Raw genomic sequence first — 18074 nt, forward strand, 5'->3', positions numbered from 1 at the left:
CGAAAAATAAAACTATAGTTTCCTTTCTCATTAAATAAATGGACATGTGTATGAGTCAGATTACAGTGCTGAATGAGGAACCAAGGATCGTTTAAGATTATATATCTATCATAAACAGTAAAAACATACCAAAAAAACCCAATACAAACATCTGAAAATAAATAAAACAACTTGCTCAATATTGCAGCTTATTATTGGAATAATGATGGAATAATTTAAAAATAGATTACATCAATACATGAAGCGAAGGTGGAGAGATTTTTCTATGTACTCAGTCGCCCAATTGGTTTCTGGGTTACCCAGAGTCCAACATCAGTGAATCCATCCAACATTGAGAAAACATTTTCTGTTGAATATATCCTGATATAATTGATATTTTTAAATGTCATTTTCGGGATCTAGATCAAGGTGTAACTGAAAGTGTTGTGACTTCTTAAGTAGGCCTATGCACGATTGAGCAAATATTTAACTAAGTACTTGCACAATTAACTTAAATGTAGATGCATGTAGATGAATGTGTGATCTCAGTGTTCTAAATATTCCGGGCTCTTCTGATTTAACATTGATTGCTTTAAAATCTGAAATTTTAAAAAAGCTGACCCCTGTCCACCACCAAACACGCCTACAATGGACACGTGAGCGTCAGAACTGGACCATGGAACAATGGAAGAAGGTGGCCTGATCTAATGAGTCATGTTTTCGGGTAGCACATGTACGGCTGGGTGCTTGTGCATCACTTACCTGGGCAGGAGGTGGCACTAGGATGCACTATGGGAAGGCAGCAAGCTGGTAGAGGCAGTGTGATGCTGTGGGCAGTGTTCTGCTAGGAAGCCTTGGGTCCTGGCATTCTTGAGGGTGTTACTTTGACACATAGCACCTAGCTAAACATTATTGTAGATCACGTACTCCCCTTCTTGGCAACGGTATTCCCCGATGGCAGTGGCCTCTTTCAGTAGGATAATGTACCATGCCACACTGCAGAAATTGTTCAGGATTGGTTGGAGGGACATGAAAAAGAGTTCAAGGAATTGGCTTGGACTCTAAATTCCCCAGATCTCAATCCGACACCCGAATTGCAAAGAAAAAGCTGTATTTCAGAAATAAACTGAGATGGGCAAATGAACACAAAGGAAGATTGGAAAAAAGTGCTATGGATAGATGAATCCAAGTTTGAGGTGTTTGGATCACAAGGAAAGAATTTTGTGAGACGCAGATCGAGTGAAAAGATGCTGGAGGAAGACTTGATGACATCTGTCAAGTGAGGTCAAGGCAATGTGATGTCTGGGGCTGCATGGGTGATGGTAAACTGGGAGATCTGTACAGGCTAAAAGGGATCTTGAAGAAGGAAGGCTATCACTCCATTTTGCAACGCCATGCCAAACCCTGTGGACGGCACTTAATTGGAGCCAGTTTTGTCCTACAACAGTACAGTGACCCAAACACAGCTCCAAACAGCTGGTATTCTGTGTATAATAGAGTAGCCAGCACAGTCATCGGATCTCAGCTCTATTGAGCTGTTATGGGAGCAGCTTCACCGAATGGTATGTAAGAAGTGCCCATCAAGCCGATCCAACTTGCAGGAGATGCTTCGAGAATCAGTCTCGCCAGATTTTCTCAACAAACTCGCATCTAGAATGCCCAAGATCTGCAAGGCTGGAATTGCTGCAAGTGGAGGACTCTTTGACGAAAGCAAAGTTTGAAGAACGCAGTTATTAATTTAATTTTAAAATGTTTTTTCTAACTTTGTCAATGAGTATTTCCTATTTATTTAGCTATATTTCCTATTCGAACTCATTTCATGTATGTCATGGAAAACAAGGAACAATTTCTGTGACCCCAAATTTTGAACGGTAGAGTATGTATAAAGCGGACGATCAGAAATGAGCCATGTAATTTTTTTTTAAATTCAATCTATCTATTTCCTATGCCCACTTGTTCTTTACAATGTCGCGAGGGGTCCGGGGCATTTTGCCAAAGCTCAGTGTGCAAGACAAGGGGAAACCCAGAATTGAGCGCCAAGCCATCTCAGATTTTAATAAATTACCGTACAATTTATTATTCCTCGCACCAGAATCTGGTCCGTCTGAACCAAATTAAAAAAAAAAACAAAAAAAAAACTCAAATTTCATGGACTTTTGGTCCATATTATTATTCTTCCTCTTTATTTGGCTATCAAAATGAATTGATTAACCAGCAAATTTAGAGTAATATCATATTATCATGTTTTATTTTTAATGTATCGAGTAAATGCATAGATCAGTATCAGCAGTAAATAAGGACTTTAAAGCAGACAGAGAAAGCAGACGGTCCTCTCACTTCCCCTTTAATTCACGAGTCATGCGTGTATTCATCTCAAGCGCGCTCGGGCGCATGCACGTACGCCCATAGCAGCGCATGCGCATGGCACATGCACGGCTCCGCGCGAGCAAAACAACAACAGGCAGGAGGAAGGGGGAGAAGGAACGTCGGTGAGAGGCTGAGCGTCCACGGCCGGGCCCCCCGCTCCGGATGCTGCGTGTCCCGCGGCCGCTGCGCCTCTGCATGCTGCTGAGCCGATGAACCTGGCCAGTCAGAGCGGGGAGGCTGGCTGCGGCCAGCTCCTCTTCGCCAACTTCAATCAGGACAACACGTAAGGAGCGAGGAGGGGGTATCGGCGTGTCGGGGACCCGGGGGACAGCATCCCACAGGCCGCGGATCAGACACGCTTGCCACGGGCGTGGTTTCTGGTGGGCAACTGCGGCACACCTGCAGCGTTTATAACGGTGTCGCGGTTACCTAGTTCGGTTACCTGTAAAAGTGTAAACGACTTCCGGGAGGGTGTGGGGGACTTTTAGATGAATAAAACCTTCAAGTGAATAAGACGTGCGGCTTCCATCCTATAAACAGCCTTTTTAGTCCCGGTGTCAGGTCATGTGGGGGTAGCAGCTGCGTGTCCTGGGGGACCCACCCATGGCAGCCAGTGTGACAGGCACGTTTCAAGCATCAGCAGGCTGTTAATAACTTATTTACTTACTGCATGCAGCCGAATTAGATGACACAGGGGTCCGGCATTGGGGATTGTGTCCTGGATCTGTCTCTTTGGTCATCTGCGGAGATTCAGAGTCCTGTCGGCGTAGGTAATTACACGGGCAACGTAGCATGCAGGCTAGGCCGTGTCGATAGGTGTGGACAAGCAGTCCGGTAAAAAAGGAGAGAAAAGCTGTCAGTGACTCAGATGGACGGATAACGGATCTGATCACGTGCGAACGCCACAAGGACCTGTCCTGCAGGTCGCCTCGAAACTGCCGCTCAGGTGGCCATGTGTAACCAGCCGTGGCGTGCAGCCGCACCAGTGCGATGCTAATGTGGGAAAGTCTGTGCCATACAGCTGCTGTCAAGAACATAAGCCGCGCAAATGGGACTGATCACCAAGAGGGGGTGGCTTTGTAAACATGCGCAACGTGTGCGTTTAGGGGACAGGTATAATTATATATAGGCAGTGAGGTCATGCACAAAGCCAGTTGTTGCTTGTTGGAAGTCATCTGGCAAATGAATTGTGTAAAATGGAACTGAAGTTGTAGGGATTATTCTCTTTTTTTCCCTTACAGGTCCTTAGCAGTTGGCACCAAATCTGGATACAAGTTCTTCTCTTTGTCTTCGGTTGACAAGTTAGAACAAATTTATGAATGTAGTAAGTGTCTAATAAAATAATGCATTTTCTTTATATTAGTGCCAATGAAGTAGAAGTAGAATTCACCAAAGAAAAGCACAATGGGGAAATGGAGGGTCTTTTATTATATATACATATTTATATGTAAATAATGACTGAATAATCTGTAATGGTGTATTGCCATTGGCTGTAATGTTTTTCAATGGCTTGTTATTGGCTCAAGTTTTTTCACAATTAAGGAGAACTGAAACTGCTACTTGGATCTGCAACTATACTAATATATATATATAGACACACACACACACACGCCATTTAGACATTTATTGAGAGGTTTGTTTGCATGTAAAGCCACTGGTAACTCTTCCTTTTTGTGCATTCTTCTCACTAGCTGACACTGAAGATGTCTGCATCGTGGAGAGATTGTTCTCCAGCAGTCTCGTTGCTATCGTTAGCCTTAAAGCCCCCCGGAAGCTTAAGGTGTGTCACTTTAAAAAAGGGACCGAGATCTGTAACTACAGTTACTCCAACACTATCCTGGCTGTGAAGCTCAACAGGCAGGTAAACAAAAGCACTAACACTTTCTAGTTCTTAAGTTATTTTGCACCGTGAGCAGAACTTTCCACAGCAGTCCCTCCTCTTATAACCTCTCTTCTCGAACGATGGAGATGCTCATAATGGACTGACAATAAGCTTGAGTCTTTGTAGCGGGTTCCATCATTTCCGATGTGATGAATGAAGTATCCAGGCCTCCTCCACTTCTGATTATTATTATTATTTTTTTTACGTCTGTCAGAGGCTGATAGTATGTTTGGAAGAATCACTCTACATTCACAATATCAGAGATATGAAAGTGCTTCACACTATCCGAGAGACTCCACCTAACCCATCAGGTAATGCATAGGAATGCGGTGGGTAGGGTTATGTCTTTCATTTCAAACGTCTTTGATTTGTGCATCTCTTCTTTAGTCTAGAGAGAGATAATTTCCCCTTGGGGATTAATGCATTTTAAGGGGAACTGTAATGAGTCATAATGGAAATAGACCTTCGTTCGCCGTAGAAAACTTCAGGGTAAAATCTCGCAGTTTCGATTCTTATTTTCTGTTGATCACTCTGCAGTCCCTCAGCTGGGTATGTCTGCTTTGCTTTCGCAGGCTTGTGCGCCCTCTCCATTAGCAACGATAACTGCTATTTGGCTTACCCTGGAAGCGCATCGATAGGAGAAGTTCAGGTTTTCGACACCATCAATTTGGTGCGTCACACCTCCCGTGTAACACGAGTAGCCAGGACAGTCCCAGGCACATTGTGCCTCTGGCTTTTGAGGGTTTAAACTTGCGTCTCCGGCACTTTCTCCTGTTAGCGAGCGGCTAACATGATCCCGGCGCACGACAGTCCCTTGGCGGCACTGGCATTTGACACGAGCGGCACCAAACTGGCCACCGCCTCCGAGAAGGTACCTCGACCGATCTGTTCCTGCTGGCCTTCCCCTTGACTCTGCTTGCACTTTATTTAAAGTAGATTTTATGTAAGTTGCTTGTTTATTAATGGAGGAATTTGCATGCGTGCTGATTTGAAACCCCGTGAAAGACCATTCTGGTTAACTTCGATGCTTTGATGGAGGAGAAGGGTTCGTTTGTTAGCAGTGTTATCCATATCGGTGTTGGCCCTGAAATAAATTCCTTCGTACAAAGTGGTGGGCTTTTGTTCTGTCTTAATAAAAAAGGAAGGGAGGGGGGCGTTCAGTGATGTGCTTTGAAACTGCATAGAGTTCCAGGGTGTTTCTATGGAAACATTTTTTTTGTCCTGTGCTGCATGGGGCTAAAGTGTTGGGTGAACTGAGCATCCAATCCATTTTTCCAGGGGACGGTGATCCGCGTGTTCTCCATCCCGGAAGGGCAGAAGCTTTTTGAGTTCAGGAGGGGAATGAAGAGGTGGGCTGTGTGTGTGTGTGTGTGTGTGTGTTTGTGTGTGTATGTGTGTGTCCGAGTCTGTGTCTTTATCTCTGTGTGTGTTTATCTTTGTCGATTGTTATACTTGCCAAACCATAACCAAAGGTGGGTGGTCGGGCGGGGGGGGGGGGTGATCTTTGTAGTCACACATGAACTTGTGACATAGCTGGTCCTGCTGCATCTGGTCCATGATACTTACCATGGAGAATAGTCACCTCAGCTATAACCCATTGCAGTGCTGTTACCCGTGACTCTCTTCTGACAGGTGCGTCAGCATCTGCTCATTGGCCTTCAGCATGGAAGGCCTGTTTCTGTCAGCCTCCAGTAATACGGAAACCGTGCACATCTTCAAGCTGGAGACTCTGAGGGAGAGGTACGCTGGCACTGGTTTGTTTGTACTATCCTCTGTGGCTGGAAACTCCATGATAGATATTTCAAAACAGCATGTGTAGCTGTAATAAAACACGGTGATCTCTGAGTGTGAGCGCCAAGGCCTTCATTCAGATATGCACTCGGCGAGATTGTGTTAGACACTGGGAAGAACGTTCCTCCTCCTTTTTCCACCTCAACATTCCCAGATGTTCTCTAGCAGGATCAGCGACTTGTTCTTTCCTCTCAGGTTTGCTTTGTGTTTTTTGTGTCGATCTGACAAAGGCGGTTGTTTTGGTTCAGCGGTGTAAAGAGTTAAGTGTGGCGTGTGAAAATATGAGTAGAGTTCATGTGGAAATGCCTTGATTGGAAATAGTCCAAGAGAATGTAGTTCTAGTTTGGACCTTAAAAATCTGGAGCAGATCCTAGCAGCCGCATCCATATTGGGGCTCCGGGGAGGTGAAAGCCGTCCCGATTGGACCTGCCTCATGCAGACGTCTCTTCTCAGGCCGCAGGAGGAGCCCACCACCTGGACCGGGTACTTTGGCCGGGCCCTGATGGCGTCCACCAGTTACCTTCCTGCCCAGATGTCGGAAATGTTCAGCCAGGGCAGAGCGTTTGCCACTGTCCGCTTGCCCTTTTCGGGCCACAAGAACATCTGTGCTCTTGCCATGTGAGGATACACCCATGTGACGCTCTTAGCTCACTGTGAATTATGGCGTAATCGCAGGTCTAGAATCTTACATTTGCATTTTTCAGGTCATTGAAACAGATGTGTCTCCACAATGCATTTCTTGTGCACATATACAGATAACAGATGCAAAAGATTGCTTAAATTCTCTTCATGTTGATGTGGTTTTGTGTCTGTCGTAGTGTGTTAGATTAGCAAAAAAATAAAAACCTTTCCTTTAGGCCCCAACGTTGGCAGGAAGCATCCAACATACTCATGTATTTGTCGGCTCAACCACTTGCACGCTTGTTCGGCTAATCAGTGTCTTATGTTATTTAATTAAGCTGATTAATTAAATGAACTTATGGTAAGTTTACTGAATACGTGGAATGGCTAGGTTGCCCCTGAAGAGAGGTTTGGGAACTAAAGTAACGTTCTAGACGTGCAACAAGATATCAGTAACTTTTTGGAGAAACAAAGAATGTTTTAAACTTTTTTTGTGTTCACTTGCATCTACTCCTCCATTGTGTTTTTCCTGCTACACAGATAACTTGAAGCTTTTTTTTCTGACGGCCTTTCACACAGTACCGTATGCACCTACACACTTGCACATCGAACTCTCTCTCTCTCGCTGTATAAAGTTCACACGTACTCTGTTTTCACTGAGCGCGAGCGTGCTGTAACTGGACCCTGTATTTCCTCAAGCCTGTAGTTATAAATGCCTGTTTCACGTGTCTCCTGTTGCCCAAGATGTTGTTTTGCAGTCACTGCTTACACCAGCTGAGTTGGCCGTCTCGACTCCTCTCCAGCACTATAAGTATTCTGACATGGGCTTCCCTGCCCACGGCTGCAGGTGCTGCTTTCTTCCCGGATCACCTTGCGCCCTGTGTAGTCTGGCTTAGCCTGTCGCCACGCATTTCAAGATACATTCCACTCATGCGAGTTCTTGCAGCCGATGTGAGGAGTTAAGTTAAAATGCTCTGTTTTCAGTTTCACCGCTCAGAGTTCTCCCCTCTCGTCTCAGAATTCAGAAGGTCCCCCGTCTGCTTGTGGCAGCGGCTGACGGTTACCTGTACATGTACAACCTGGACCCGCAGGAGGGTGGGGAGTGTACACTAACCAAGCAGCACAGGTGAGAGGCCTTCTCCTTCAGCTGTGGACACACACCCCCCCAGCCCCTCCCACCCAGTTCATTTGTTTCCCTATCCTTTCCTTGATCTCCACTCCATACCTGACCCCCAGCCAACCTGATTCAGCTTATTGCGGGACTAAAATTTGGTTGAATTAGTGACTAGTGGAGGAACAGCTTCCATCAACCGATCTCGCTCAGTACGAGGCGATGGGGTTGAACAGAACCACTGAATGAGATTCATTGTGTTTTCGTAACCCTTGTTCAGGTTGGATGGCAGCGTGGAACCAGCCAATGAAATCCTCGAACCGACAGCCCACGATCGCCCGCTGGTGGCCCAGGGATACGCTGCAGCCGTGGCCAAAGGTACCGCATAACAAAGCGCCGACCCTCGAGCTCAATGTCCACAGCGGGGCGCCCCAGGGAGATACTCAGCTCTGCTCTGCTCTTCCAGGTTACCCGGAGGATCAAGGAGCTGTGGGGGGTGCTGGTTTGGAGGACGACATGAACTCCCTGCGCCTGGACGAGGACAACGAGCAGCCGCCCATGATCCTGGAGACAGACTGAGCGGCTCGGGCCGTGGTGGGGGGACGGGACGCCCGTGGGGTGGGGTGTGAGAGCGACTGGCTGAGGCTGCCCCTGATACCTGTAAGTGGTTAGGGGGTTGAGAGCAGTAAGTCTGACAAAACTGTGTGTATGTACTGTATGTATATATATACCTATATAAAAAAGCAGTTTTCTTACAGTGGCTCTGAAACCCAGACAACTGTATGGTCTTTCTTAACTAAGCAGTAGTTTCCTTGGTGGGGTGTGTGAATTCTCCAGGCTTTGCATGCGCACGTGCCAAGTATGTAATCGCTAGTCGCCTTTCGCTTCGATGCCGACTGTACAGACGCTTCCGGCAGGCCGCCCTTCTGCTCCTGTGTATGGCCGGCGTCCGCTGGGGATGCGCTGACAGGCTTCCCATGGGGGGGAAGGGGGCCTGAACAGCAGCCCTCCCCCTTTGAGGTTGCTCCAGTAATGGCCACTCCACACCCAATAGCTAGATCATCCCCCTGCAGCCTGTCCGCTTCTTATAAACACATACTCGTGTGTGGCATGCTAACGTGATGGGGATTTATGCCCCGATCCTGTGCATTGTAAATATGGACATGTGTAACGGAGAGGAGCGTGGGGCGTCACACGGCCTCTTCAGCGGAAGTGCGGCCCACGGTCTCCCTGGACTGAGGAGTCGGCTTGGCGAATATCCTGGATTAATGGACCCTGACACCGGTGCGTCACGCAACGCAACTGTTTCGATGAAATGTTGGCTTTCTTCTCAGTCTGCGACCCCTCTCCTCTGGCTTCTTAAACATTTCATCCCAAGTTTTCTTTTACGTATTAAGGAATGACATGATGTCACTCATCTCTTATTTATTTCTTAAATGTAAGCAATAGTTTTTGGCTGCATGGTAAGAGAAACACTACAAAAGCACAACAGGTTGACTGACTATAGCGTTTCTGATTCATCTGAATCCAGTGTTTTTTCTTTTTGTTTCTTTTGGATTCCATGCTAAAGTTGAGTCCTTTTAACCTCTCTGGACATTGGTTCTGGTTTGTTTCACTGCAGGTTATATGACATTAATTGATAGGGGCATGTTTGATAAGAGAAGTATTCAGGATACATTAGAACCTGCAGCCTGAATTCGTCCCGGCTGACTGGTTCAGTGTATGGGGCGGGCTGGTCCTGGCCAATCAGGGCTGAATAGCAGCAATTTTATTGGTTATCCTACATGTCCATAACCTTACCTGTTTGAGCCCTGGAGATGCTGATTGGTGGTTTAAGATTATTCAAACTTTATGTCCCTCATTTTCTCACAGTAAAACCAAGAGTGCAGTGCACTGTAGACAAATGGTCAGGGTCTTTATAAAACTGTGTTTCAGTCTCCATTCATGCAGTGGAACGCGTACTGTGGCTATGATGTTATTCGTGTTGGTGAACGAGGCAGTTTGGCTCTCGTGTGTTCAGTTAATCCAAACCTAGCAGACTAACAGCTCATTGTAAAGAATGGAATCAGACTGCTGAAGATAGACCATGGTGTTTTCTAATGATTTTTTTTTGTATAAAATGTGAATTGTTCCTCAAACTGACATTCTGTGTGAGTAAATAAAAAAAGTCAATGTACGTAAAAGTTCTGGTGGTGTTTTCAGAAGGTATATCTTGTGTATGTCTCTGATGTACCATAAGACTGGTATTATAATTAAATTAACCATCAATATTGTAAGACATCAAGCAAAGCTGAGAAATCCTTTATTTAAAAAAAGCACAGTATAACCAGTATAAAGCACCACATTCAAGCATCGCAGTCTTTAAAAAAGATATAGTCAATGACCCAAAAACCCCAAATTTTCTAAAATATTCTTTAGCTGTAAAAGTACATCTTTAACTTGCCACCATTTTACTACATTTGAACCCCCTTATATACACCCGCACATGAAGTATAAAGGTGTATTTAGCGCAGCCTTCAAGCAAAGTTTCTTCTGTTTAACCGCAGGACGCAGCGGTCAGACAATCTTCAGGTCTTTCATGGCCGATTCCAGCGTCTGAAATCAAGAGTCAGATGGTGTGTCAGTAACCGCCCCCCCCCGTGTGTCTGGATTACAGAGCAAGGCGCGGGGCGCCTTACCTTCACGTCCCAGATGGCCATCCCTCCATCCATGCCACTGGTGCAGAACTTGGAGCACTTGGTCTTATCACCCTCCAGGATGGAGATTTGGCTGCGGGTTAGGGTTAGTGCGGTCATTAGCGAAAATGGCGGAGAGAGAACCTGCATGTGCTTGTGAGACATGCTGGGTTTCAATACACTGCAAAACTGCCCTTAAGTGGGATTAATTTTCTCCCAGCATTGATTGAGGAACAAAAATAAGCTGATCACTAAATATAAAGCGTATTGATTTTTGTTGCTTTTTATACACATAGATGGATATAAAGGGCGCCTTGCAGTAGCAGAGGTGCGCCGGGCGCCTTGCCTGATGCTGTTCTTGTGCAGAGACTCTAGCACGGCCTCCTTGCTCTCCGCGGTGGCCTTCTTGTCCAGGTTCTGGAAGCGCTCCCTGGCCGTCATGCCGCGTTGGGCGCTCTGCTTGGGCACGTCCAGCTTCCCACCGAAGGTCAGGGCCCCCTTGGCCGCGTCGTAGACGAACAGCGCTGGGTAGCAGTCATGGCCCTGTGCATGTTGGGGACACAGTCTTCCCCTTAGCCGGAAGCTCTCGGCCAGGAAAACTCGCTTTAAGTCGCAAATATTGACTAAGTGCTAAACAGCTGAATTAGAAATAATCCATTAGATGTTTTAATTGCTGGATAGTCAGGCTGTGTAGTAAAAGTTCAATGTAAATAAATAAATTCAAATAAATAAAAAGTTAAAATCGAAATTGCCAGATTTAAATTATTCTTGCTACTAACTTGTATGCCCATAAATGGAAGCCCCCCCCCCCCCCCCACCCCCCGCCCCTGGTATTTTTTGACCAAAATGGTGGTACATACCGCTGCCACCAGACTGTTCTCCGTAATGAATGTCACGCACAGGAGAGGGAGGGTCACGGAGCTCAACGTGGTGATGCTGACGGGGGTGAGAGAAGACAGCAAAGGTAAGACTGAGGCAGGAACGCGGCGGACCGAACTACGAACTATAAAACGTAACAACTGCTGATGAACATGTAGCTACCAAATAATACAAACCACGATTCCATGTAACTCACGACTATGTAAGGAGCCATGGCTAACGAGCAAAAACTAATAATAAAATACACTAGAGGAAAATCATTTCAAATAGCAGTTAATAATGTGCTCTTAAGAATATAGTCCCTGGAAGAACAGAACATCTGGTCAGCAAGTCTGATAAGTTACCATAGAAACCTTCAACGGACAGGCGCTTGAGTTTTGAAATCCAAGGACAATTATGCTGATAAGAATGCTGATTTATGACTAAAAGTCACACAGGTTTTTATATTAACATGTTTAATAAAACATTCAAATGCATTAATATTGAGTTGTTATTAGGCTGCCGGAACTACCTGTGCAGTTACACAACAGTAATCAACACCCATGTGACACCTCTGGACCAATAAGAATGTTGTATTTGCCAAAGCTGTGGTATAAGAAGGAATAACACGCAAGTAAAAAGATTTCCTGGTATCGCTTCATGATAGTTTAAGGCTGACAGTTACTTGCCGCAAACATGTGCATGTAGAATAGCGATACTTTATTTATACCCATGGGTAAATGGTGCCGCTCTCCAAGACACAGACAGACACATATACAAGTGAGAATGCGTTTGGGGGTCACAGCGCAGGGTCAGCCAACATGCAGCACCCCTGCAGCACTTGGGGTCCAACAATCACCAGTCTTCCAGTCTCCCACCCCATGAACAATGACACTAAGCATGATATCCCACGGCAGGGGCCTGTACTCAATTTCCCATAATGCACTGGGTACTCACACGGGGCTCTTCCCTCCCTCAGCCACGGCCACGGTGCTGTCATGGCTGGCCCAGGCCACACGGTTGCCGTTGCCAGAGAAGCAGACGCCGTGGACCCAGCCGGCGGTGCCGCTGGACTCGAACATAACCTCGCCGAACGGCATCTTGGAGCCCCAGGGTGTGGGGGCCGGCTTGTCTTCAAGCTCTTTGATGTAGGCCGAGAAAATCCTGAAACACAGCGGGGCCTTCAGCGTGTCCCCAAGTCACAGGCATGGTGACAGGCGTGCAGTCAAGACGCCGGTACCTGCATTTGAAGTCACATGACCCTGCCGCCAGCAGGACGTTGTTGGGGTGCCAGTCCAGGCTCAGAATGGTGGAGCGAATCGGCTTCTTGATGTGCTTGCAAACCCACCTGGGAAAAACGTATTTTAATCAGAGGTATAAAAGGACTGCATGTCGCTTATCAGAAAATGAGTTATTTGGGCATCTTGTTCAAAGACGCCAGGTTTGGAGACTCGGCCTGATCACAAAGTAAAGGGTTAACATTGACTAGACATACTCTGATTATACAACAACTGCAACACCGGCAGTTAGTCCTCCTGCAAGGTTGTGCATTAATAAGGAAACAGTGATGGGGAGGGTCACTTAATTTAGACCAAGGAAGAGTAAGTGTTTTGTGTCGTCATGAAATGTGGGTCTAGGGTATGCATTCTTGTGCAAGTTTACAGCCCACAACCCTCAAAATAACAATGCCAGACACTCAAAACCCCCATTTTCCAATTTTAATACATTTTTAGTGGTAGACTCTTATGACCCCCTGCCAAGGGTTTGCTCTAAGCAACAGCAAAAGATGGGGGGGATTTGTGTTTTTTTTTTTTTTGGGGGGGGGGGGGGGGGGGTCAGGGAGCTCCAAGACTAGGGGGACATAGGTTGCCCGTCCTTGAATGAGGCTCCGAACGGTGACTGACTCCTCAGGGCAGATGCTCACCAGTCATTGTCCTGCTCGAAGTAGCACACAGAGATGAGGCGGGAACCGCTGCCCACAGCAAACTTGTTCTCCTTGGGCGACCAGCGGACGCAGCGGGCGGCGCGGTTGATCCTCAGAATGACCAGCGTGGGCTTCCACACATCGCCCTTGAGCGTCCACACGTAGGCATTGCGGTCCGTACCACAGGTGACGATGCGGTTACTCTCGGACGCCCAGTCGATGCCTGAGGAAGATGGGATATGGATGAAGCAGCAGGTATAGTCGTCTCTGAGGCTGCCCCCCCCATCGTTTCATGCCCTGCGGGTTTACCTGTCACCTGTCCATTGTGTTCCCTCAGCACGTGGCTCTTGGACCAGCCAGACCCTTCCTTCTTGTAGATGTGCACATCATGGTCATTAGGGCACAATGCGATTTCTTAAAGAAGCATACAGAGTTTCGAATTTCCAGGTTAATATTTTATCAGATGAGGATTTTTACAAAACACTGCCTTTGTTTGTTTTACTAGAAAACACAAGACGCAGTGCAGTGACATCATCAGTTTGGATTGTCATCTTACTGACAGATTTATTATACATTATGGGATTCTCACAAGACTTACATCAGGTTTTCAATCCTGAATTTGCAGCCCTCCAAAACCTTGCAGTATCAAGACGAATCGCCAAAAACAAGATTAGGAAACTAGCTTGTCCAGGGCTGAGCACCATGACGCATTCTGATGGATGGTTTGATCATTATGCATTTTTTTTTTGACCAGGGAAGTTGTAATTAAAAACATAGCCTGCGCGTCACATTTTCCACACATTTGTCTGTGTGTGGACAGGTTGACAACCCATGAGCCCTTGCATGAACCCAAGGACCCAGGAAACAGACAAAGGAAAAGAGGCTGGCAAATGTTTAGTCTACTGGGCATGTTAAATGACACAGCAAGTCTTCCGTGTCGCGAAAAAGTGCAAATGTCCGATGTCCGACCCCTGCAAATGAACGTCTTTAACAAATGCTGCCTTTCATCGAGGGCCGACAAAGATCCACATGCGAGCGGTCGACAGAAACCACAAGCCGCCACTGTCTCGCTGTGCAGGCTTGCTTTGGTGTCAGCCAATGAGAAACAGCGCACCATATATGGTAAAACAGGAAGTCGGGCTGGAATTCGCTGCTGTTTCTGTCATCAGTCTGAGTAGCCGCAGAACATTCTGATGTGGGGAGCTCGTCTCACCCTGCTTCTGTTATATATGCTTTTCACATGTTTGGCCCTGTTTACTCATGTGTGCTTCATCATAATGTAAAGAATCTCTGTATGTTCGTAACATCCTGGTGAAACAGGCCCGGCCTCATCAAAGGGGGCCTTTGTGTTGTGTTTAGGTTTGGAAGGGTACGCTGTAGTGTGAACTGTCTGTCTTGAAATCTGAAATGCTGCCATGATTAAAATGCAAGTGTGGAAGCAGGAAGAGCTGTTGTGGGGGTGACAGTGTGGAACGGTTTGAGCTCTAATATAAATGAGCATCGTGACAGCCAGGTCTGGGGTGTACAGTCAGCATGTCGCTCTGCCCCAGACACACCTGGGAAGACAAACTGAAACACGCTCGGGCAGAGAGTTAGAGAGTGAGACTTGCTGCGGAGGAATGAAGCCATAGGGGCACGTTCTGCGAAAGTGCAGTGAAACAGTAACTTCCTGCCTGTGGGAGGGGGTCGGGCCGTCAGCCAGGGCTGCTACGTATGCAGTTTTCACCTGTGTGCAGTAAGGGAGACCCAGAACAAAGGGCGCTTTTCCAGCAGACACTGCACTTTTGATATTTCAAAACAGCACCAATGTGAATGGTGTGGGGTCATATCGATGCCAAAACTAGTCAGAAATGGCTGTAGTATATTACAGGGCTGGACGATATTAATATCAACAACGTAAGTTACGCACATGCAATTCTCACTGCAAGAGTCAGCTGGGTTGAGATCAGGCTTTTTATATTGTCTGAACATTTTACCTTGGGGGGGAGGGGTTTCAGTTTCACTAAAACATTTTTACTCTGTCATAAGAAACATAACTTAGCTATCTTTGCAATTTTAATGATTGTTCCTTTTCAATATTAAAATCAGCTTGAAGTTTACCTCCGCCGCTTCTGCGTGAGCGCTGCATGCGCTCTCTCGACCAATCATAATCATTGTCATCCTTGCTGATTAAATCACTCTCTTGGCGGGTTTGTCAGAATTTTCTTTTGCATTCCTTTTTTTACTGCATTTATTCTATTGAATTCATAACTTCACTTTTTCAAGATGGTGGTTGTATTCTATGTTTCAGAGGCAGTTATTGGTTATTTGCTTATCCAATCATAAGTAAACATGTCTACAATTCCCACCCCAAACCCCAGCTGGTTTGGTACTTCAGTACTGGCACTGGTACTGCACCGGAAATCAATGTAAAAAGGGAAAGTACCGATTTTTTAGTATTAAATGTTCAGTACCTGGTGAAGTGGAAAAGGACCCAAAGATGGCAGGCTTTTAGTCCTTTTTTTTTAAAGAAAGCAGCCCTCCCCCATCCCACAGAGGGCCCAGCTGTACTCACGGGTTCGGTCCTTGTTCCAGGCATGGCAGCTAATTGGTTCCAGTTGGAAACTGTGATACGCCATGGTAAACCACTATGGAAAAAACCGAATACCTCACCTTCAGCACATAAATATGATAAATGCATAAACTTCTCAAGGTTTATGTTTTAAGCTTGATCCAGTCTAACAAGAAACCAGCCAGGATCTGCATCTCTACTGAATAAGCTTTATTCAAAGTTTAAAAAGAAAAAAAAAATTTAAGGGCTGTTTTATGATTCAGGAAATCTTTGACAAATTTTGTGTGAGTTTTAGGAGCCTTAAAATGAAAAATGTCAGCGGGGCCCCGCGAAAGGTCACGCCGCGAACGAACGTTTGTTTTCTGTCCTGTTAATTAAACCCAGGCTGGTGAAGAATGCGACGTGTGCAGCTGGTGAATGGTGGCGGCGCATTGAAGTCTTTGGGGACAGGAAAGCACTCCCCGCTACGCACGCTCGCAGCGGCAGACTCTCCGTCACACCGGGGCAGGCAGACAGCCCTCTGATAACTCCCCTGCCCCCCCACAAACAGAGAAGCTTTTGGGAGCATCTTGCTTTATAGCTGATCTCGAATTTCACCCCCCCCCCCCGCCCCCCAAGTGGCTGCTTTAGCGCTGAAGAATGTTTACGAGTCTGAGAGATGAAGAGCAGAGCGGAAAAGTAACGGGCGGCTCCGTTTGGATGATAATTACTCTATGCGGCATTGACACGCGTACGGCTCCTTGCTCTAGCTGCTGGGACGAGGCGCACTTACCCACTGCAGGCGGGGAGAAGCTTAGGACGTGGGGGCGGACGGGACACCGCGGTCCGTGGACTCTGAGCAGTCGACACAAACGGCGGCGCGGCTCTGAATGAAGTGAGGAGGAACCCGTTCCTCTGGAGAAAAGCAGTCAGCAGCAGCTTGCCTGCCACAGAGCCCGTTACCACTTCCTGATGGGGGCGGGTGTCAGCCTGCAAGGGAGGCCCACACTCCATCTGCCCCTACCATCTCGACAGGAAGTATGTAACCTTTGGCTGCTGTCAGAGGTCTTCGCGAGCAGCCTCTCCCCTTCTGCCTGAAAGTTACATCCTACACTGGAAGCTGCCACAGCGTGAATACTAATAACCTTTCATGTGTGGGTGAGATCTGCCACTTGACAGCACGCCGCACCTGAGTACAAATGGCAAAGACCTGTCTTTAAACAACTCAGGACAAAACTGTTTAGTGATAAAGGGGTACAGGAAGTTTCCAATCGCCTTCCGTTTTTTAAATAAATATGGTGACAGATACTTGAAACCATGCTGCAGGTTCTAGATAACAAGCAGTGTGTGTATTTTGCAGGTTCTGGGTGAGAAGCAGGTTGCACATTTTGCAGGTTCTGGGTGACAAGCAGTGTGCGCATTTTGCAGGTTCTGGGTGACAAGCAGTGTGCGCATTTTGCAGGTTCTGGGTGAGAAGCAGTGTGCACATTTTGCAGGTTTTGAGTGAGAAGCAGTGTGCGCATTTTGCAGGTTCTGTGTGAGAAGCAGTGTGCGCATTTTGCAGGTTCTGGGTGAGAAGCAGTGTGCGCATTTTGCAGGTTTTGGGTGAGAAGCAGTGTGTGCATTTTGCAGGTTCTGGGTGAGAAGCAGTGTGCGCATTTTGCAGGTTCTGGGTGAGAAGCAGTGTGCGCATTTTGCAGGTTCTGAGTGAGAAGCAGTGTGCGCATTTTGCAGGTTTTGGGTGAGAAGCAGTGTGCGCATTTTGCAGGTTCTGGGTGAGAAGCAGTGTGCGCATTTTGCAGGTTCTGGGTGAGAAGCAGTGTGCACGTTATGCAAGTTCTGGCTGACAAGCTATAGGTGAATTTTATTGGTTCTTGGCAACCAGCTGTGTGCACATTCTGTTGGTTCTAGGTTACAAGCAATGTGTAAATTCTGCAGGTACTAGGGGACAAACTTCATTCAGTCTGATTGTTTTTTTTGCAGTTCCTAGGAAAACTAGGCATTGCTCACGTGTCTGAAGCCTTCAAAGGAGGGGCTTTGAGTTCCTGTCCTGGTGACCCAAGGGATGGCTCATTTTTTTTCCATCCAAGAAATAACATATGAAGTATTTCGAGGCTCCAACTCTCATACAGGAATATAGTAGGAATCCCTCGGGTTCCCTGTCTCTAACCTCCATCTTTGCTTCTCCCAACCAGCCAGTGATTTTTCTACCCACTTTTAAGACTAAACAGCTATGCTTTCCTACATCATGACATCACCTACCCTAACATCCCACGAGAACAAGCACGTCAATGTCAAAAGTTTTCCAGAGCTACAAGCAATGGAAAATAATATTT

The 18074-nt window shown here is 46.6% G+C and overlaps 2 protein-coding genes and 1 long non-coding RNA gene across 3 annotated transcripts; 1 reads left to right on the top strand and 2 right to left on the bottom strand.

The window, feature by feature from the left end:
• Positions 1-2212: 2212 nt before the first annotated feature.
• Positions 2213-3382, bottom strand: LOC125717384 (uncharacterized). Its single transcript, XR_007384521.1, has 2 exons — positions 3014-3382; positions 2213-2745 (listed from the first exon to the last, which is right to left on the bottom strand). It is a non-coding gene; the product is annotated as an uncharacterized LOC125717384 (long non-coding RNA).
• Positions 2323-9937, top strand: LOC125717379 (WD repeat domain phosphoinositide-interacting protein 2). Its single transcript, XM_048990251.1, has 12 exons — positions 2323-2629; positions 3588-3670; positions 4038-4207; positions 4443-4539; positions 4801-4898; positions 5007-5099; positions 5507-5577; positions 5861-5968; positions 6473-6637; positions 7659-7766; positions 8032-8129; positions 8218-9937. Exons 1-12 carry the CDS (start codon positions 2556-2558, stop codon positions 8328-8330), a joined length of 1278 nt encoding a protein of 425 aa, XP_048846208.1. The 5' UTR covers positions 2323-2555; the 3' UTR covers positions 8331-9937.
• A 99-nt stretch (positions 9938-10036) lies between these two features.
• On the bottom strand, positions 10037-16715 carry arpc1b (actin related protein 2/3 complex, subunit 1B). The gene is made up of 10 exons (XM_048990256.1): positions 16532-16715; positions 15763-15835; positions 13518-13622; positions 13209-13431; positions 12525-12632; positions 12242-12448; positions 11287-11362; positions 10773-10969; positions 10430-10520; positions 10037-10346 (listed from the first exon to the last, which is right to left on the bottom strand). Exons 2-10 carry the CDS (start codon positions 15824-15826, stop codon positions 10308-10310), a joined length of 1110 nt encoding a protein of 369 aa, XP_048846213.1. The 5' UTR covers positions 15827-15835; positions 16532-16715; the 3' UTR covers positions 10037-10307.
• Positions 16716-18074: the final 1359 nt, after the last annotated feature.

This window comes from Brienomyrus brachyistius, chromosome 22 (assembly GCF_023856365.1).
Source record: "Brienomyrus brachyistius isolate T26 chromosome 22, BBRACH_0.4, whole genome shotgun sequence".
In the NCBI taxonomy this organism is placed as follows: Eukaryota; Metazoa; Chordata; class Actinopteri; order Osteoglossiformes; family Mormyridae; genus Brienomyrus; species Brienomyrus brachyistius.

Excerpts from the sequence above, each read along its gene's own strand:
- LOC125717379 (XM_048990251.1), top strand. The coding sequence starts at position 2,556 with ATGAACCTGGCCAGTCAGAGCGGGGAGGCTGGCTGCGGCCAGCTCCTC. Across the intron at positions 4,208-4,442 it reads CTGTGAAGCTCAACAGGCAG|AGGCTGATAGTATGTTTGGA; the intron begins GTAAACAAAAGC and ends TACGTCTGTCAG. Across the intron at positions 8,130-8,217 it reads CGCTGCAGCCGTGGCCAAAG|GTTACCCGGAGGATCAAGGA; the intron begins GTACCGCATAAC and ends CTGCTCTTCCAG.
- arpc1b (XM_048990256.1), bottom strand. The coding sequence starts at position 15,826 with ATGGCGTATCACAGTTTCCAACTGGAACCAATTAGCTGCCATGCCTGG. Across the intron at positions 10,521-10,772 it reads CTGCACAAGAACAGCATCAG|CCAAATCTCCATCCTGGAGG; the intron begins GCAAGGCGCCCG and ends CCTAACCCGCAG. Across the intron at positions 10,347-10,429 it reads TGGCCATCTGGGACGTGAAG|ACGCTGGAATCGGCCATGAA; the intron begins GTAAGGCGCCCC and ends TCTTGATTTCAG.